This window comes from Sminthopsis crassicaudata, chromosome X (genome assembly GCF_048593235.1).
Source record: "Sminthopsis crassicaudata isolate SCR6 chromosome X, ASM4859323v1, whole genome shotgun sequence".
Classification (NCBI taxonomy): domain Eukaryota; kingdom Metazoa; phylum Chordata; class Mammalia; order Dasyuromorphia; family Dasyuridae; genus Sminthopsis; species Sminthopsis crassicaudata.
Window position 1 is genome coordinate 3,979,385 of NC_133623.1, and position 13,671 is coordinate 3,993,055.

General features: G+C 40.7%; 1 protein-coding gene across 1 annotated transcript; it reads left to right on the forward strand.

Annotated features, from left to right (window-relative positions):
• Positions 1-2,441: 2,441 nt before the first annotated feature.
• ERCC6L (ERCC excision repair 6 like, spindle assembly checkpoint helicase) lies at positions 2,442-11,918 on the forward strand. Its single transcript, XM_074277681.1, has 2 exons — positions 2,442-2,985; positions 7,946-11,918. The coding sequence occupies exons 1-2, from the start codon at positions 2,585-2,587 to the stop codon at positions 11,916-11,918; spliced, it is 4,374 nt and encodes a 1,457-aa protein (XP_074133782.1). The 5' UTR covers positions 2,442-2,584.
• The last annotated feature ends 1,753 nt before the right edge of the window (positions 11,919-13,671 follow it).

A 13,671-nucleotide genomic window follows, 5' to 3' on the forward strand; every position in this document is an offset into this window, starting at 1 on the left:
GAAATCTAGGGGTTGTTTTCTTTAAAAAACAGGGTTACTAGAGAAATCACGTTCTCTAATTAGCTGGACTAGGGAGAATTCTGCCCACATCTAGAGGAAACCCAGAGGGACCAGCTCCTAAATACTTCTTACACAAAAGCCATTCACAGACAAGCATTTATCAAAGCAAGGCATTTAAGTGACAATAATTACAATACTACATAATGAAACCTATGTTTCAAAGCTGTACTAAGAGACAAATTTATATTAAGTTCTTTTACCAAGAAAGAAAAGGAAAAAATAAATCAATAAGGCAAAAAGCTGATGACCCATTTGATGTGTTCTTCAGAAAATTCCCAAGAACACCTGGGGTAGGGCTACATCAAAATGGGAAAATTGGAGGAGGGAGGGCAGGTGATTTATTTAGGTACAGGTATTTCACATTGAATTTTAGCTGTAGGAGGGACTTAAATATCTAAAAAACAACCTATAAAAAGATAAGGAAATGAGTATCAAGTGTTTCTCTCAATTGTGTAAGGGGAGATGACATTTTTTCCAAATATCATTAGGCAAAGTTAAAGAAAAAATAAAGGATTCATGGAAATATTTTGAGCAAATATGACAGAATTAAAAAATTAAAGTCTGAAACCTATATGGAAGTATTAAAGAGCCAAGGTGTCAATGGAAACAACAACATTATAGGAAGATCAATTCTCATGGACCTAGATTTTTTCTTTTTATTATTATTATTATAGCTTTTAATTTACAAAATATATGCATGAGTATTTTTCAACACTGACCCTTGCAAAACCTTCTGTTCCCATTTTCCCCCTCCTTCCCTCTACCCTTTCTCCTAGATGGCAGGTAGTCCAATACATGTTAAATATGTTAAAATATGTTAAATACAATATATGTATACATATTTATACAGTTATCTTGCTGCACAAGAGAAATCGGATCTAGAAAGAAGGAAAACAAAAATGCAAGCAAACAGCAACAGAAAGAGTGGAAATGCTCTGTTGTGTTGACCTGGCTCTTTTTAACAATGAGATGATTCAAACCAGTTCCACCCAGAGATCACACTATGGAGACTGAGTGTAATTGACAACATAGCATTTTCACTTTTCGTTGTTGTTTGCTTGCATTTTGTTTTCTTTCTCATTTTTTTTCCTTTTTTGATCTGATTTTTCTTGTGCAGCAAACTAATTGTACAAGTATGTTTACATATATTGGATTTAACATTGTTTAAAACATGTTTAACATATATTGGATTATTTGCCATCTAGGGGAGGGGGTAGAGGGAAGGAGGGGAAAAGTGGGAACAGAAGGTTTTTGCAAGGGTCAATGGTGAAAAATTATCCATGCATATGTTTTAAAAATAAAAGACTTTAATTAAAAAAAAAAGTCAAGGTGTTAGATAATTCCATGTCTACAATGAATATGATGTGAACATTTTCAAATGAAGAAACCCAATATATTAACAATCACTTTTAAAAAATGCTCTCATCACTAAAAATCAGAGATACAAATTTAAACAACTTGGAGCTATCACCTTATACTCATACACAGGTATGAGTATGAGAAACAAGTCAGCTTCATCCACTGCTGATAGAATTTGGGGAGGGAACAATTTGGCAGCGCAAAGAAAATATTATAAAAGGAATCATACCTTTTGAGCTACCTGCTAGAACTATACCGTGAAAGTATTATCGAAAAAAAAAAAAAAGAATGGGGCAGCTAGATGGCATAGGAAATAGTGAGCACAGCTCTGGATTGAGGAGGACCTGAATTCCAATCTGCCCTGGGATACTTAACACTTACTAGCTGTGTGACCCTGGGTAAGTTACTTTACCCCAATTGCCTCTTAAAAAAAAAAAAAAAAAAAAGGAAAAAGAAGCTAAATTTTCATAGTGTACTATTGTTATTATTCAGTTGTGGTTGATTCTTCACAGACCCTGTTTGGGTTTTTTTGTTTTGTTTTTTTGCAAAGACACTGGAGTGGTCTGCAGGGCTCTTGATGTATATTATTTGATTTCATCCTTGTATTATTATCCTAGTTTTACAGGAGATGGGGGGGGGGGGGAGTAGGACTTGGCTGCACAGGCGCACTGTTGCTCAGGATTTTAACTTTCCAGGCATAATATCCTACTTTTACAGGAGATAGGGGGGAAAAAAAAGTAGGTCCCCGGACAAGTCACTTATCCCTGCTTGCCTCAGTTTCCTCATCTGTCATATGGCCAACCACTCCAGTACCTCTGCTAAGAAAACTTCAGGCTCACGAGGAGTCATTCGGGCCTGAAAAACGACTGAACAACAAACCTAAAAACTCAACACCTCGTCCTCCCGGTCCTAGGTTCTCGGGTCTCTCGGTGCCGCCACCAGCACCGGCCCTGGGGGCGTAGCCCAAGCTGCCTGGGACATGGGCGGCCAATCCGGGTAAAAGGAGGAAGAAGGGGCGCGTCAGAGGGCGAGGACCGGGCCTCCTATTGGGCCAGAGACCTCTTGGGTCCTCCCACACTGTTTCAGCGCGGTTTCTTAAGAGGGAAGATTCAAAAGAACACCCTGCCACTCCCCCTTCCTCCTAGTCTTCGGCTACCGGCTAGGCATGGCGGAGCGGCGGACCGATTTCAGAGCCGAGCCCGAAATAATGGGGACCAAGATCGAGACAGACTTTGAGACCGAGGGCGAGATAGATGTCGGTACCGAGGACGAAGAGATAGACGTCGGAACCGAGGCCGAAGAGATAGACGTCGGAACCGAGGCCGAAGAGATAGACGTCGGAACCGAGGCCGAGGCAGGCGTGGGGACCGAGCCCGAGATCGATGTAGACATCACGACCGAGATCGATTTAGACATCGCGACAGAAGCCGAAGAGCTGGACGTCGTGACAGATGCCGGGACCGAGGAGGTAATGGCGGAGCCGGCGAACGCGGAGCCGGCGAACGCGGCCACGGCGAGCGCGCCCGACCAACTACTGAGCCCAGGCCAAGCAGCCAATTACCGGAGGTAGGGATGAGGCGGCTACTGCTCCCACCTCTAAGAGGAGTCGGGGTGATCAGCCTCGGAACGGACTCTTGGGCGTGGGGGGTGGGGGGGACGCGGGAAGGGAGCACCTGGGAAAGAGCCGGGGTTGGGGCCCGCGGCCGGCGGCTGCACAGCCGCATGCGCAGTTTGCTGGCCGCCTGATCATGGTCTCTGGGGGGTGAGGGGGGCGGGGAGAGTAGCGAAAGTGGGGCGTTTTGGCCTTCTGAGGTGTATTTGCTTCTGGCCCCGACCAAAATCTACCCCTGGGGTGAAGAAGAAAACTCGGTCTGTAGAAGTTGATTCAGTCCGCCCCCATCTTGTCGATCCTCCGCTTCCTTGGGGTCTCGAGGCCTCCCATTGCACTTACTAGCTGAGTCTAGCCTGGCCCTAGGCTTGTTCATCCGCTCAGGTCCCGGGCCACGCCCATCCGAACTGGCCTGGAAATCTGCACTTACCTGGGAGAGGGAGGGGTGGGATGGGGGGGAAAGGGGTGGGGGTGGGGGTGTGTGTGAGGGAAACGGGCAGACGCGCCCCTCTGGCTTCCAGGGAAGGTGCAGTGGTGAGGGAAGAAAATTGGCAAACTGCCAAATCACAGAAGCGAGAGTCCCAAATGTAACCAGTCAACATGCAGTCCCTATTTAAACCATCCTGCCCTCGTGGAGTGTGCTTTCTAAAGAGGGATGTATAACAGCTACAAGTGAGCATTGATTAAGCGCTTACTGTGTTCCTGGCACTGTACTTAGCGAACATACAAAAAGAAGCATAAGAAGGTTCTTGCTCCAAGGAGCTCACAATCCGATAGGAGAGACAAATAAGCAAATATTACAAAGCTAATTATACGTTGGTTTAAATAGAAAATAATTGACAGATGGCTACCATTAGATACAAGTATGTATGTATATATACATATATATATACACACACATATATATCTATATCTATATATAGTCAATCTAGTCATACTAATATTTATCCATTCTTTAGGTCCTTTGTAATTAATTTGGGTATTTATTATAAATATTATTATAGTCTGTTATTATTATAATAGCTATTATGGTTACTTGAAGGAGGCCACTAAATAGCCTATTGATAGTCCCTACCAGAGGTGATAAAAACCTGAACTTGGATAGTGGCTGTATGGAGAATTGAGATGGGGGGTGATACTGTGTCACCTTTGATGCTTTCTTTCTTCTCTAATCTGATTTCCAAGCCTTGTGGATTCCTGTTTTTTTTTTTTTTTTTTTTTTTTTTTTTTTTTTAAATTATAGCTTTTTATTTACCAAATATATGCATGGGTAATTTTTTAGCACTGACAGTTGCAAAACCTTTTGTTCCAACTTTTCCCATCCTTCCCCCCCCCACCCCTTCCCCCAGATTGACCAATACATGTTAAATATGTTAAAGTGTAAGTTAAATACAATACATGTATACATGTCCATACGGTTATTTTGCTGTACAAAAAAAATCGGACTTTGAAATAGTGGACAGTTAGCCTGTGAAGGAAAAACAAAATTTAGGCAAACAAAATAAGAGGGTTTGGGAATTCTATGTAGTGGTTCATAGTTATCTCCCAGAGTTCTTTCGGTGGGTGTCGCTGGTTCAGTTCATTACTGCTCTATTGGTACTGATTTGGTTCATCTCATTGTTGAAGAGCCACATCCATCAGAATTGATCATCATATAGTATTGTTGTTGAAGTATATAATGATCTTCTGGTCCTGCTCATTTCCCTCAGCCTCAGTTCATGTAAGTCTCTCCAGGCCTTCCTGAAATCATCCTGCTGGTCATTTCTCTCAGAACAATAATATTCTATAATATTCATACACCACAACTTATTCAGACATTCTCCAATTGAGGGGCATCCACATAGTTTCCAGTTTGTGGCCACTACAGATCAGATAGGGCTGCCACAAACATTTTGGCACATACAGGTCCCTTTCCCTTCTTTAAAATCTTTTTGGGATATAAGCCCAGTAGTAACACTGCTGGGTCAAAGGGTATGCACAGTTGGATAACTTTTTGACCATAGTTCTGACAGGTGTGTAGTGGTATCTTAGAGTTGTCTTAATTTGCATTTCTCTGATTAATAATGACTTGGAGCATCTTTTCATATGGCTAGAAATAGTTTCAATTTCTTCATCTGGGAATTGTCTGTTCATATCCTTTGATCATTTATCAATTGGAGAATGGCTTGATTTCTTATAAATTAGTCAATTCTCTATATATTTTGGAAATGAGGCCTTTATCAGAACCTTTGACTGTAAAAATGTTTTCCCAGTTTATTGCTTTCCTTCTGCATTAGTTTTGTTTGTACAAAAACTTTTCAATTTGATATAATTAAAATTTTCTATTTTGTGACCAATAATGATCTCTAGTTCTTCTTTGGTCAAAAATTCCTTCCTCCTCCACAGGTCTGAGAGGTAAACTATCCTATGTATCTCTAATGTATTTATGATTTTGTTCTTTATGCCTAAATCATGGACCCATTTTGACTTTATCTTGGTGTCTAATCAGATTTACCAAAGGTTTATCTATTTTATTGGTTTTTTTCATAAAACAAACTCTTAGTCTTATTTATTAATTCAATAGTTTTTTTTTTTACTTTCAAAACTATTAATTGCTCATTTTAATTTTAGAATTTCAAGTTTAGCATTTGATTGGGGGTTTTTAAATTTGGTCTTTTTCTAGCTTTTAAAGTTGCAAGCCCAATTCATTGATCTTCTCTGTCTCTATTTTATTCAAAATAAGCCTCTAAAGATATAAAATTTCCCCTTATTACCGCTTTGGCTGCATCCCACAAATTTTGGTATGATGTCTCATTGTTGTCGTTATCTTGAGTGAAATTATTGTGTCTATAATTTGTTGTTTCACCCAATCATTCTTTAAGATGAGATTATTTAGTTTCCAGTAACTTTTATATCTATTTACCTCTAACTTTCCGTTGAATGTAGTTTTTATTGCATCGTGATCTGAAAAGAAAGCATTTATTATTTCTACCTTCCTGCATTTAATTTTGAGGTCTTTATGTGTTAATATATGGTCAATTTTTGTATAAGTTCCATGAACTGCTGAGAAGAAAGTATACTCCTTTCTGCCACTATTCAGTTTTCTCCAAAAATCTATCACACCTAATTTTTCTAATATTCTATTTACCTCTTTAATTTCTTTCTTATTAATTTTGTGGTTTGATTTATCTAATTCTGAGAGTTTGGTTGAGATCTCCCACTATTATAGTTTTGCTGTCTATTTCTTCTTGCAACTCTCTTAACTTCTACCCTTTGATCCAGTAGTGTTACTACTGGACTTATATCTGAAAGAGATACTAAAGAAGGGAAAGGGACCTGTATGTTGGTGGCAGCCCTTTCTGTAGTGGCTAGAAACTGAAAAATGAATGGATGCCCATCCATTGGAGAATGGGTGGGTAAATTATGGTATAAGAATGTTATGGAATATTATTGTTCTGTAAGAAATGGCCAGCAGGAGGAATACAGAGAGGCTTGGGGAGACTTACATGAACTAATGCTGAGTGAAATGAGCAGAATCAGGAGATCATTATACACTTCAACAACGATACTGTATGAGGATGTATTCTGATGGAGGTGGATATCTTGAATTCAGTTCAAATTAATCAATGATGGACAGAATTAGCTATACTCAGAGAAGGAACACAAGGAAATAAGTGTAAACCGTTTGCATTTTTGTTTTTCTTCCCAGGTTATTTTTACCTTCTGAATCTAATTCTTCCTGTGCAACAAGAGAACTGTTTGGTTCTGCACACATATATTGTATTTAGGATATATTATAACATTTAACATGAATAAGACTGCCTGCCATCTAGGGGAGGGGGGTGGAGGGAGGGAAGGGAAAAGTCAGAACAGAAATGAGTACAAGGGATAATGTTGTAAAAAATTACCCATGCATATGTACTGTCAAAAAGTTATAATTAGAAAAATTTATTCCTTGAAGCAAGCAGGGAAGAGCACTGTTGGGGATCAGCTTCACCTTACAGGCCCACCCCCTGTAGAGATCTCAGATCTCTATGATGTCAGAACCCCAAAGTGAAATTTCCCCTATAAATCTTTCCACGGCCTACCCGATCTTGACTGAATCCTTTTTGGGTCAGCTCACTGTGGCATTCTGCCTCATGGTATCTTTCTCCTCATTCCTCCCCTATGTCTCATCCCCCCCCACCAAGCCTTGTGGTATCTTTCTCCTTATACCTGACTAACTCTTTTAGGATGTTAAACTCCTTTATGGTCTTAGCTTGCCAGTTGATGACATCCTCCCACTTCATGGGGTATTGCCTTTCTCCTGGTTAATTGTGAGTTCCACTGGGGAACTTGTAAAACCCCATTGCTTGCTAACTATCTGCTCTCCTAAATCTGTTTCACTCCTGCTATATATTTTTATCACTTCATTTTGTCCATAACACTCTTCTCAGAAATAAATGTTTTTGTCAAGGAATTATCAATTATTTCATATGTGGATTGCTACCGAACCCCCAGAGAGCAAGTAATCGAGTAAAACATAACACACTATTTCTTATAGGATCAATTATTAATTTTTCTGTTGATCACTGAAACCCCTTCACAGCCTGAAAGGCTGTATAAGGGCCTCTAAAGCCTTATACATTATTCTTTTCATCCACTTTATAATCCATCACATCTCTTATCTTCCATGAGGCTGTTTGTCCCCCACGTGTTCCATTCTCTTAATTTTCTTGAAAACACAATTCTGGTATCAATGCCTATGAGACTTTCTTGAGCTCTTCTCTACCAGGCCTCTCTTAATTCACAACACACACACACACACACACACACACCACCCTCTGCCAGTTCTTCCCTTTGGTAAATTGTAAACTCTTTGATGGGGTAGTTTGGAGGTGCAAAGTCAAAGATCAATGCCCAGTGTATAGCAAGTATCTTTCTTTTTTACATTTACAGATATGTCAAAGAAGCCAAAGAAGCTACAAAGAATGGCAATCTAGAAGCGGCCCTTAAGCTGTTTTATTTAGCAAAAGAGGTTTTTCCCAATGACAAGGTTCTGAGCCGCATTCAGAGGCTAGAGGAAGCCCTGGCAGAGCTATCGATGGAAGGAGATGATGAATTCATTGACGTGTGCAACAGTGGCTTGATGCTGTATCGGGAACTGCACGATCAACTTTTTGAGCACCAGAAAGAAGGTGTGGCCTTTCTTTATAGTCTGTATAAAGAGAAAAGGAAAGGGGGCATATTGGCAGATGATATGGGATTGGGGAAGACTGTTCAGATTATTGCTTTTCTTTCTGCTATGTTTGATGCTGAACTTGTGAGGTATGTCCTGTTGATCATGCCCACCAGCCTTATCAGCACATGGACTAAAGAATTTGGGAAATGGGCCCCAGGAATGAGAGTTGCGACCTTTCACGGTTCTAGCAAGAGTGAACGTACCAGAAATCTAAATAGAATTCAGAGGAAGAACGGGGTAGCTGTTACAACATACCAGATGGTGATCAACAATTGGCAGCAACTTTCTCAGTTGGATGGAAAAGAGTTTGTTTGGGACTATCTTATACTTGATGAAGCCCATAAAATTAAAAGCTCTTCAACTAAGTCATCAATCGCTGCCCGGGCTATCCCTGTTAAAAATCGTGTTCTCCTTACAGGAACACCAGTTCAAAATAACTTGTATGAGCTGTGGTCCCTCTTTGACTTTGCTTGCCAGGGATCCTTGCTAGGAACCTTTAAAACCTTTAAAATTGAGTATGAAAATCCTATTACTCGGGCTAGGGAGAAAGATGCTACTTCAGGAGAGAAGGCCCTGGGGCTGAAAATATCTGAAAACTTAATGACACTTATAAAACCCTATTTTCTTAGGAGGACCAAAGATGATGTAAAAAAGAAAAATAACACTAAAGCCCAGAGTGACCTTCCTGAAAAGAATCTAGGTGATGATTTTGTCTGTGAAATGCCTTCTCTTTCCAGGAAAAATGAGTTAATTATTTGGGTGTACTTAGTACCTTTGCAAGAAGAAATATATAGGAAATTTGTATCCTTAAACCACATCAAACAGTTATTAATGGAAACTCGATCACCTCTGGCTGAACTGACTATCTTAAAGAAGCTATGTGATCACCCAAGGTTACTGTCAGCCCGGGCTTGCAGTTTGTTAGGTCTCAAAGAAGGCACCTTTTTTGGTGAAGATGGAAATCAAGAGGCTCAGTCAGATATCCAGATTGATCAGGTACCTCATGAATCTCTAATGAAAGAATCGGGGAAAGTGATATTCCTTATGGCTTTGCTGAAGAGATTAAAAGATGAAGGGCATCAAACATTAGTTTTTTCTCAATCCAGAAAACTTCTAGACATCATAGAGCACCTTCTGAAGAAAGAAAATTTCAAGACTTTGCGTATCGATGGAACCGTGACTCATCTTCCAGAAAGACAAAGACGAATTGACTTATTCCAACAGAGTCAAGGTGCCTCTGTTTTTCTCCTTACTTCTCAAGTAGGTGGCGTAGGTCTCACTTTAACCGCGGCATCTAGAGTGGTCATTTTTGATCCCAGTTGGAATCCTGCTACTGACGCCCAAGCTGTAGACAGAGTTTACAGAATTGGTCAGAAAGAAAATGTGGTGGTTTATAGGTTGATCACCTGTGGTACAGTGGAGGAGAAAATATATAGGAGACAGGTTTTCAAGGACTCATTAATTAGACAAACAACTGGGGATCAAAAAAACCCCGTTAGATATTTTAGCAAGCAAGAATTAAGAGAGCTCTTTACAATAGGGGATTTTCGGAGTTCTCCGACACAGATGCAGTTGCATTCTTTACATGCTGGTCACAGAAAGACTGATAAAAAATTGGAAGAACATATCGCTTACCTCCACACTTTAGGTATAGCAGGGATCTCTGACCACGATTTGATGTTCACACATGATTTGTCTGTTCAGGAAGAGTCTGAGGCAGGGGAGTCTCAATATATTCAAGAGAGGGTTCAGAAGGCTCAACTCCTAGTTGAATTAGAGTCTCAAAATAACAAGCTCTTACTAAACAATGGCAGAAACAGACTTGAGGAGAACTGGCTGAAAGGACCTGCATCTTCCAAACCAAAGAAAAATGGCTCTGACTTGAATGCTTCGCATTCACTGTCACCCCCTATACTTGTTGATCTTACACAAAATGACTCTTTTAGCTCTGAAATGGCAACTTTAAGTATTGTTGAATCTAGTGAATCAGCAGATGATCTCTCTGCCATGAATCTAGATGTGTCTGTAAAAGAATCTGATGCTAACATGTCAGGAACCAAAACTGATCATGAACTTGTAACTATTTTTTCCAATGAAGAGTGCCTTGAAATGGGAACATCAAAGGCCAGTAATTCTGATGATAGTGTTCAAATCTTATCAGATGACAATCAGGAAAGCAAAAAGCAGTTAGCTGATGAAACAAAAACAGTTGATCTTGAGCCAAATCCAGATCAATCAGCAAAATCTGAGATTTTACTGCCTTTTAGTCCAGAAAAATCTATAGAATCAGATACTCCTCTTTTTTGTCTAGTAGACTCGGGCTCAAATGAGGACAAGTTAGAAGAAGAACCCTTAGACTCTTCACTGCAATATTCTGGTGATTTCAATCTTTTTTTGGAAGACTCTGTATTGAGTGAACAGAATCATTCCAAGCCATCTTTGGCACCCAGTGAAAAGGAAAAAAGCGTATTGGAGTTCATGCCTATTCCTAAAGGACTGGGTAGCTTTAAGTATCCACAGTTTGAGCGTCTATCTGATCAAGAAAGTGAACTGGAAGACAACATAGTTCCTGTGAAAACAAAACGTAAGACTAGGAGGATCGTTTCAGATGATGATGATTCTATGACAGAAGGGATGTTGCCCTCTATCCCAAACTCGTTAGTAACACAATTTAGTTCAACTCCGATAAACAGTGTATCTCAGTCTGAATTATTTTTATCTGAAATAGGTAGTGGTGAAAATAATCCTTCAGTTTCTAAAAGATCTCTGGCTTCAAGGAGATCGCTTATTAATGTGATTTTAGACCATGTTGAAGATCTGGAAGAAGAGGCCAGTGAGCAAAAGAGTACAGACAAGCATTTAAAAGTAGAAATGGAAGAGTATAGTCAAGACTCTGAACATTCAGAAGAGGAATCTGCTGGAAAAGATTCATTGTCCCAAAGTATGTTTCGTTCAAACTTGGTCCAGAGCGCATCTGACGAAGGTCCACAAGCGACTACAGCCCAGGACCCGAGTGCATCTGACGAAGGCCCACAAGCCACTACCGCCCATGACCCGAGTGCGTCTGACGAAGGCCCACAAGCCACTACCGCCCATGACCCGAGTGCATCTGACGAAGGCCCACAAGCCACTACCGCCCATGACCCGAGTGCGTCTGGCGAAGGCCCACAAGCCACTACCGCCCGTGACCCGAGTGCGTCTGAAGAAGGCCCACAAGCCACTACCGCCCGTGACCCGAGTGCGTCTGAAGAAGGCCCACAAGCCACTACCGCCCGTGACCCGAGTGCGTCTGAAGAAGGCCCACAAGCCACTACCGCCCGTGACCCGAGTGCGTCTGAAGAAGGCCCACAAGCCACTACCGCCCGTGACCCGAGTGCGTCTGACGAAGGCCCACAAGCCACTACCGCCCGTGACCCGAGTGCGTCTGAAGAAGGCCCACAAGCCACTACCGCCCGTGACCCGAGTGCGTCTGACGAAGGCCCACAAGCCACTACCGCCCGTGACCCTGTGAGTTTGGCCCCTGTGACAGATGAGTATGAGGCTCTTGTCAGGCGTGGAAAAGAACTGAAAGAAAATGGAAAAATACAGGAAGCACTCAACTGTTTCCTTAAAGCCCTTGATATAAAAAGTACTGATCCACAAGTCATGCTCCTAACTTTAAATTTATATAAGCAACTTAATCAAACTTGAGAATGTGGTTTGTTTGCTGTACTTTAAAATCCATTAGCAGAGTTATCTATACTTTTATAATTTTGTTTCTCCTAATTTAAAGCTGTTTATGTTTATGGTCCTACTTTTTTTTTTTTTTGGTGAACACTAGTTTTATTTGTTGCTCCTATCAAGATGGGGGGGGTGTGGAAGATTGCGATTTTTGCTGACTATTTTTGTTCTTATTGTTTCACTGCTGGGATAGTCCATATAGGACAATATTGTTTTGTTTTCAAGTTCTAGAAGTTTACAAGCTAATTGATCCTTTTCTGAAAAAGCTCCTTGGGGTATTGCAATCTAATTGGGAAAATTAAAGTGGATCTATTTCAAATTAAATCTTGTGCTCTCTTTGAAGTTGATGATATTGGTAAGAGTATATATATGAAAGCAGCTTCTCGGTGGCATCCCAAACTTGAAAAGGCTAATTATAAATGGAACTGGACACTGCTGCTGTTGCTCTTCCTTCACTGATTTCTGATTTGAGAATCAAAGGAACTGGTATGTAAAACACAATCCAAACTGTTTCAAAAGCCATGGTGTATTTCTGTTAAACCTAAAATTTGCAAGCTTAAAATTGGACTAAGTATGAATAATGGGTCTTGTTAGGAATTTTAGTTTGGAATAATCAATATGCTTCATGGCTTCCTTAACAAAAGCACTTTTTCACTATCCCCAAGCTCTTCTTTCTAGAACGAGTCTTATTAGGCTATTGGGCTAATCTAGGGTTCATTTCTTCTACCAACTGCAGACTATTCTGTTCATCACTAAGCCTGCCTTCACATTCCCCCACATGAATGGGGGGGGAATGAATCTTATATAATTATTCCCCATCACTCAGAAGAATCATTTAATTTGACATGTAGCTCATTCCTCACATCCAGAATCAAAGTTGGAAGGAAATTCAGAGTTCAATTCAGCCCCATATTTAATGGGCCGAGGGAGGTTCTGTAGCTTGTGTATGACTGTGGAACTAGAATGTCAGGGTGCTTGTTGGTCCTTGTCCTCTTGGGAGGAGGGAGACATCTTTAAATCATACTAAGATCCTGTATATTAACGCCAACCTCCCCCCACCAAAAACAAAAACAAAACTACCTTCAGTTAGAAGCCATTATTTCCATATAGTGGTAGCCTCTGGACAAAAAGTGAAATTGCTTTTATCAAATTCAGCCAGGGGCAGAGATTTGGGGAGTTCTAAAACTGGCTATTTTACTTTAATGTTTTCTCTGAGTTACCCACTAATACAACTGAACTGATGACAGTTACTTTTAAATAAAAGTATTTGGTACGGAAATTTGGTGTTTCTGTGGCAAGATGGGAGTTAAATAAGGGAAACTGACCAAGGGGCCAAAGGATGGTAGCCAGAACAGATGGTAGGCCATCGATTTGGCCTGAAGCATTAGAGTTCTAGGCCTTTAACCAGGCAGGGGACTTTGCTAGGATTGGAACCTGTAGCCACTAACCCCTGGGTACATTTTGCTCCATCATTTGCAGCCCACAGGTGGTATTTTTTCTTGACAAATTTCCAATCTTGGGCCCTGAGAACAACCGAAGAAACTCAGTGAGAGGAATGGCTGCTTTCTCCATTTTATGAGGGAAGATATTTGTTGGGGGTGGGATGACAAGTAATGCTAGGTTTAAGAAAAAACATTTGTCAGATGGGAAGGCAGCTAATTGCATGGCTCACCTTGGTCTTTTTCTGTTTTCTCAGTGCACTCCTTGTGGCTTTTGTGCCAGT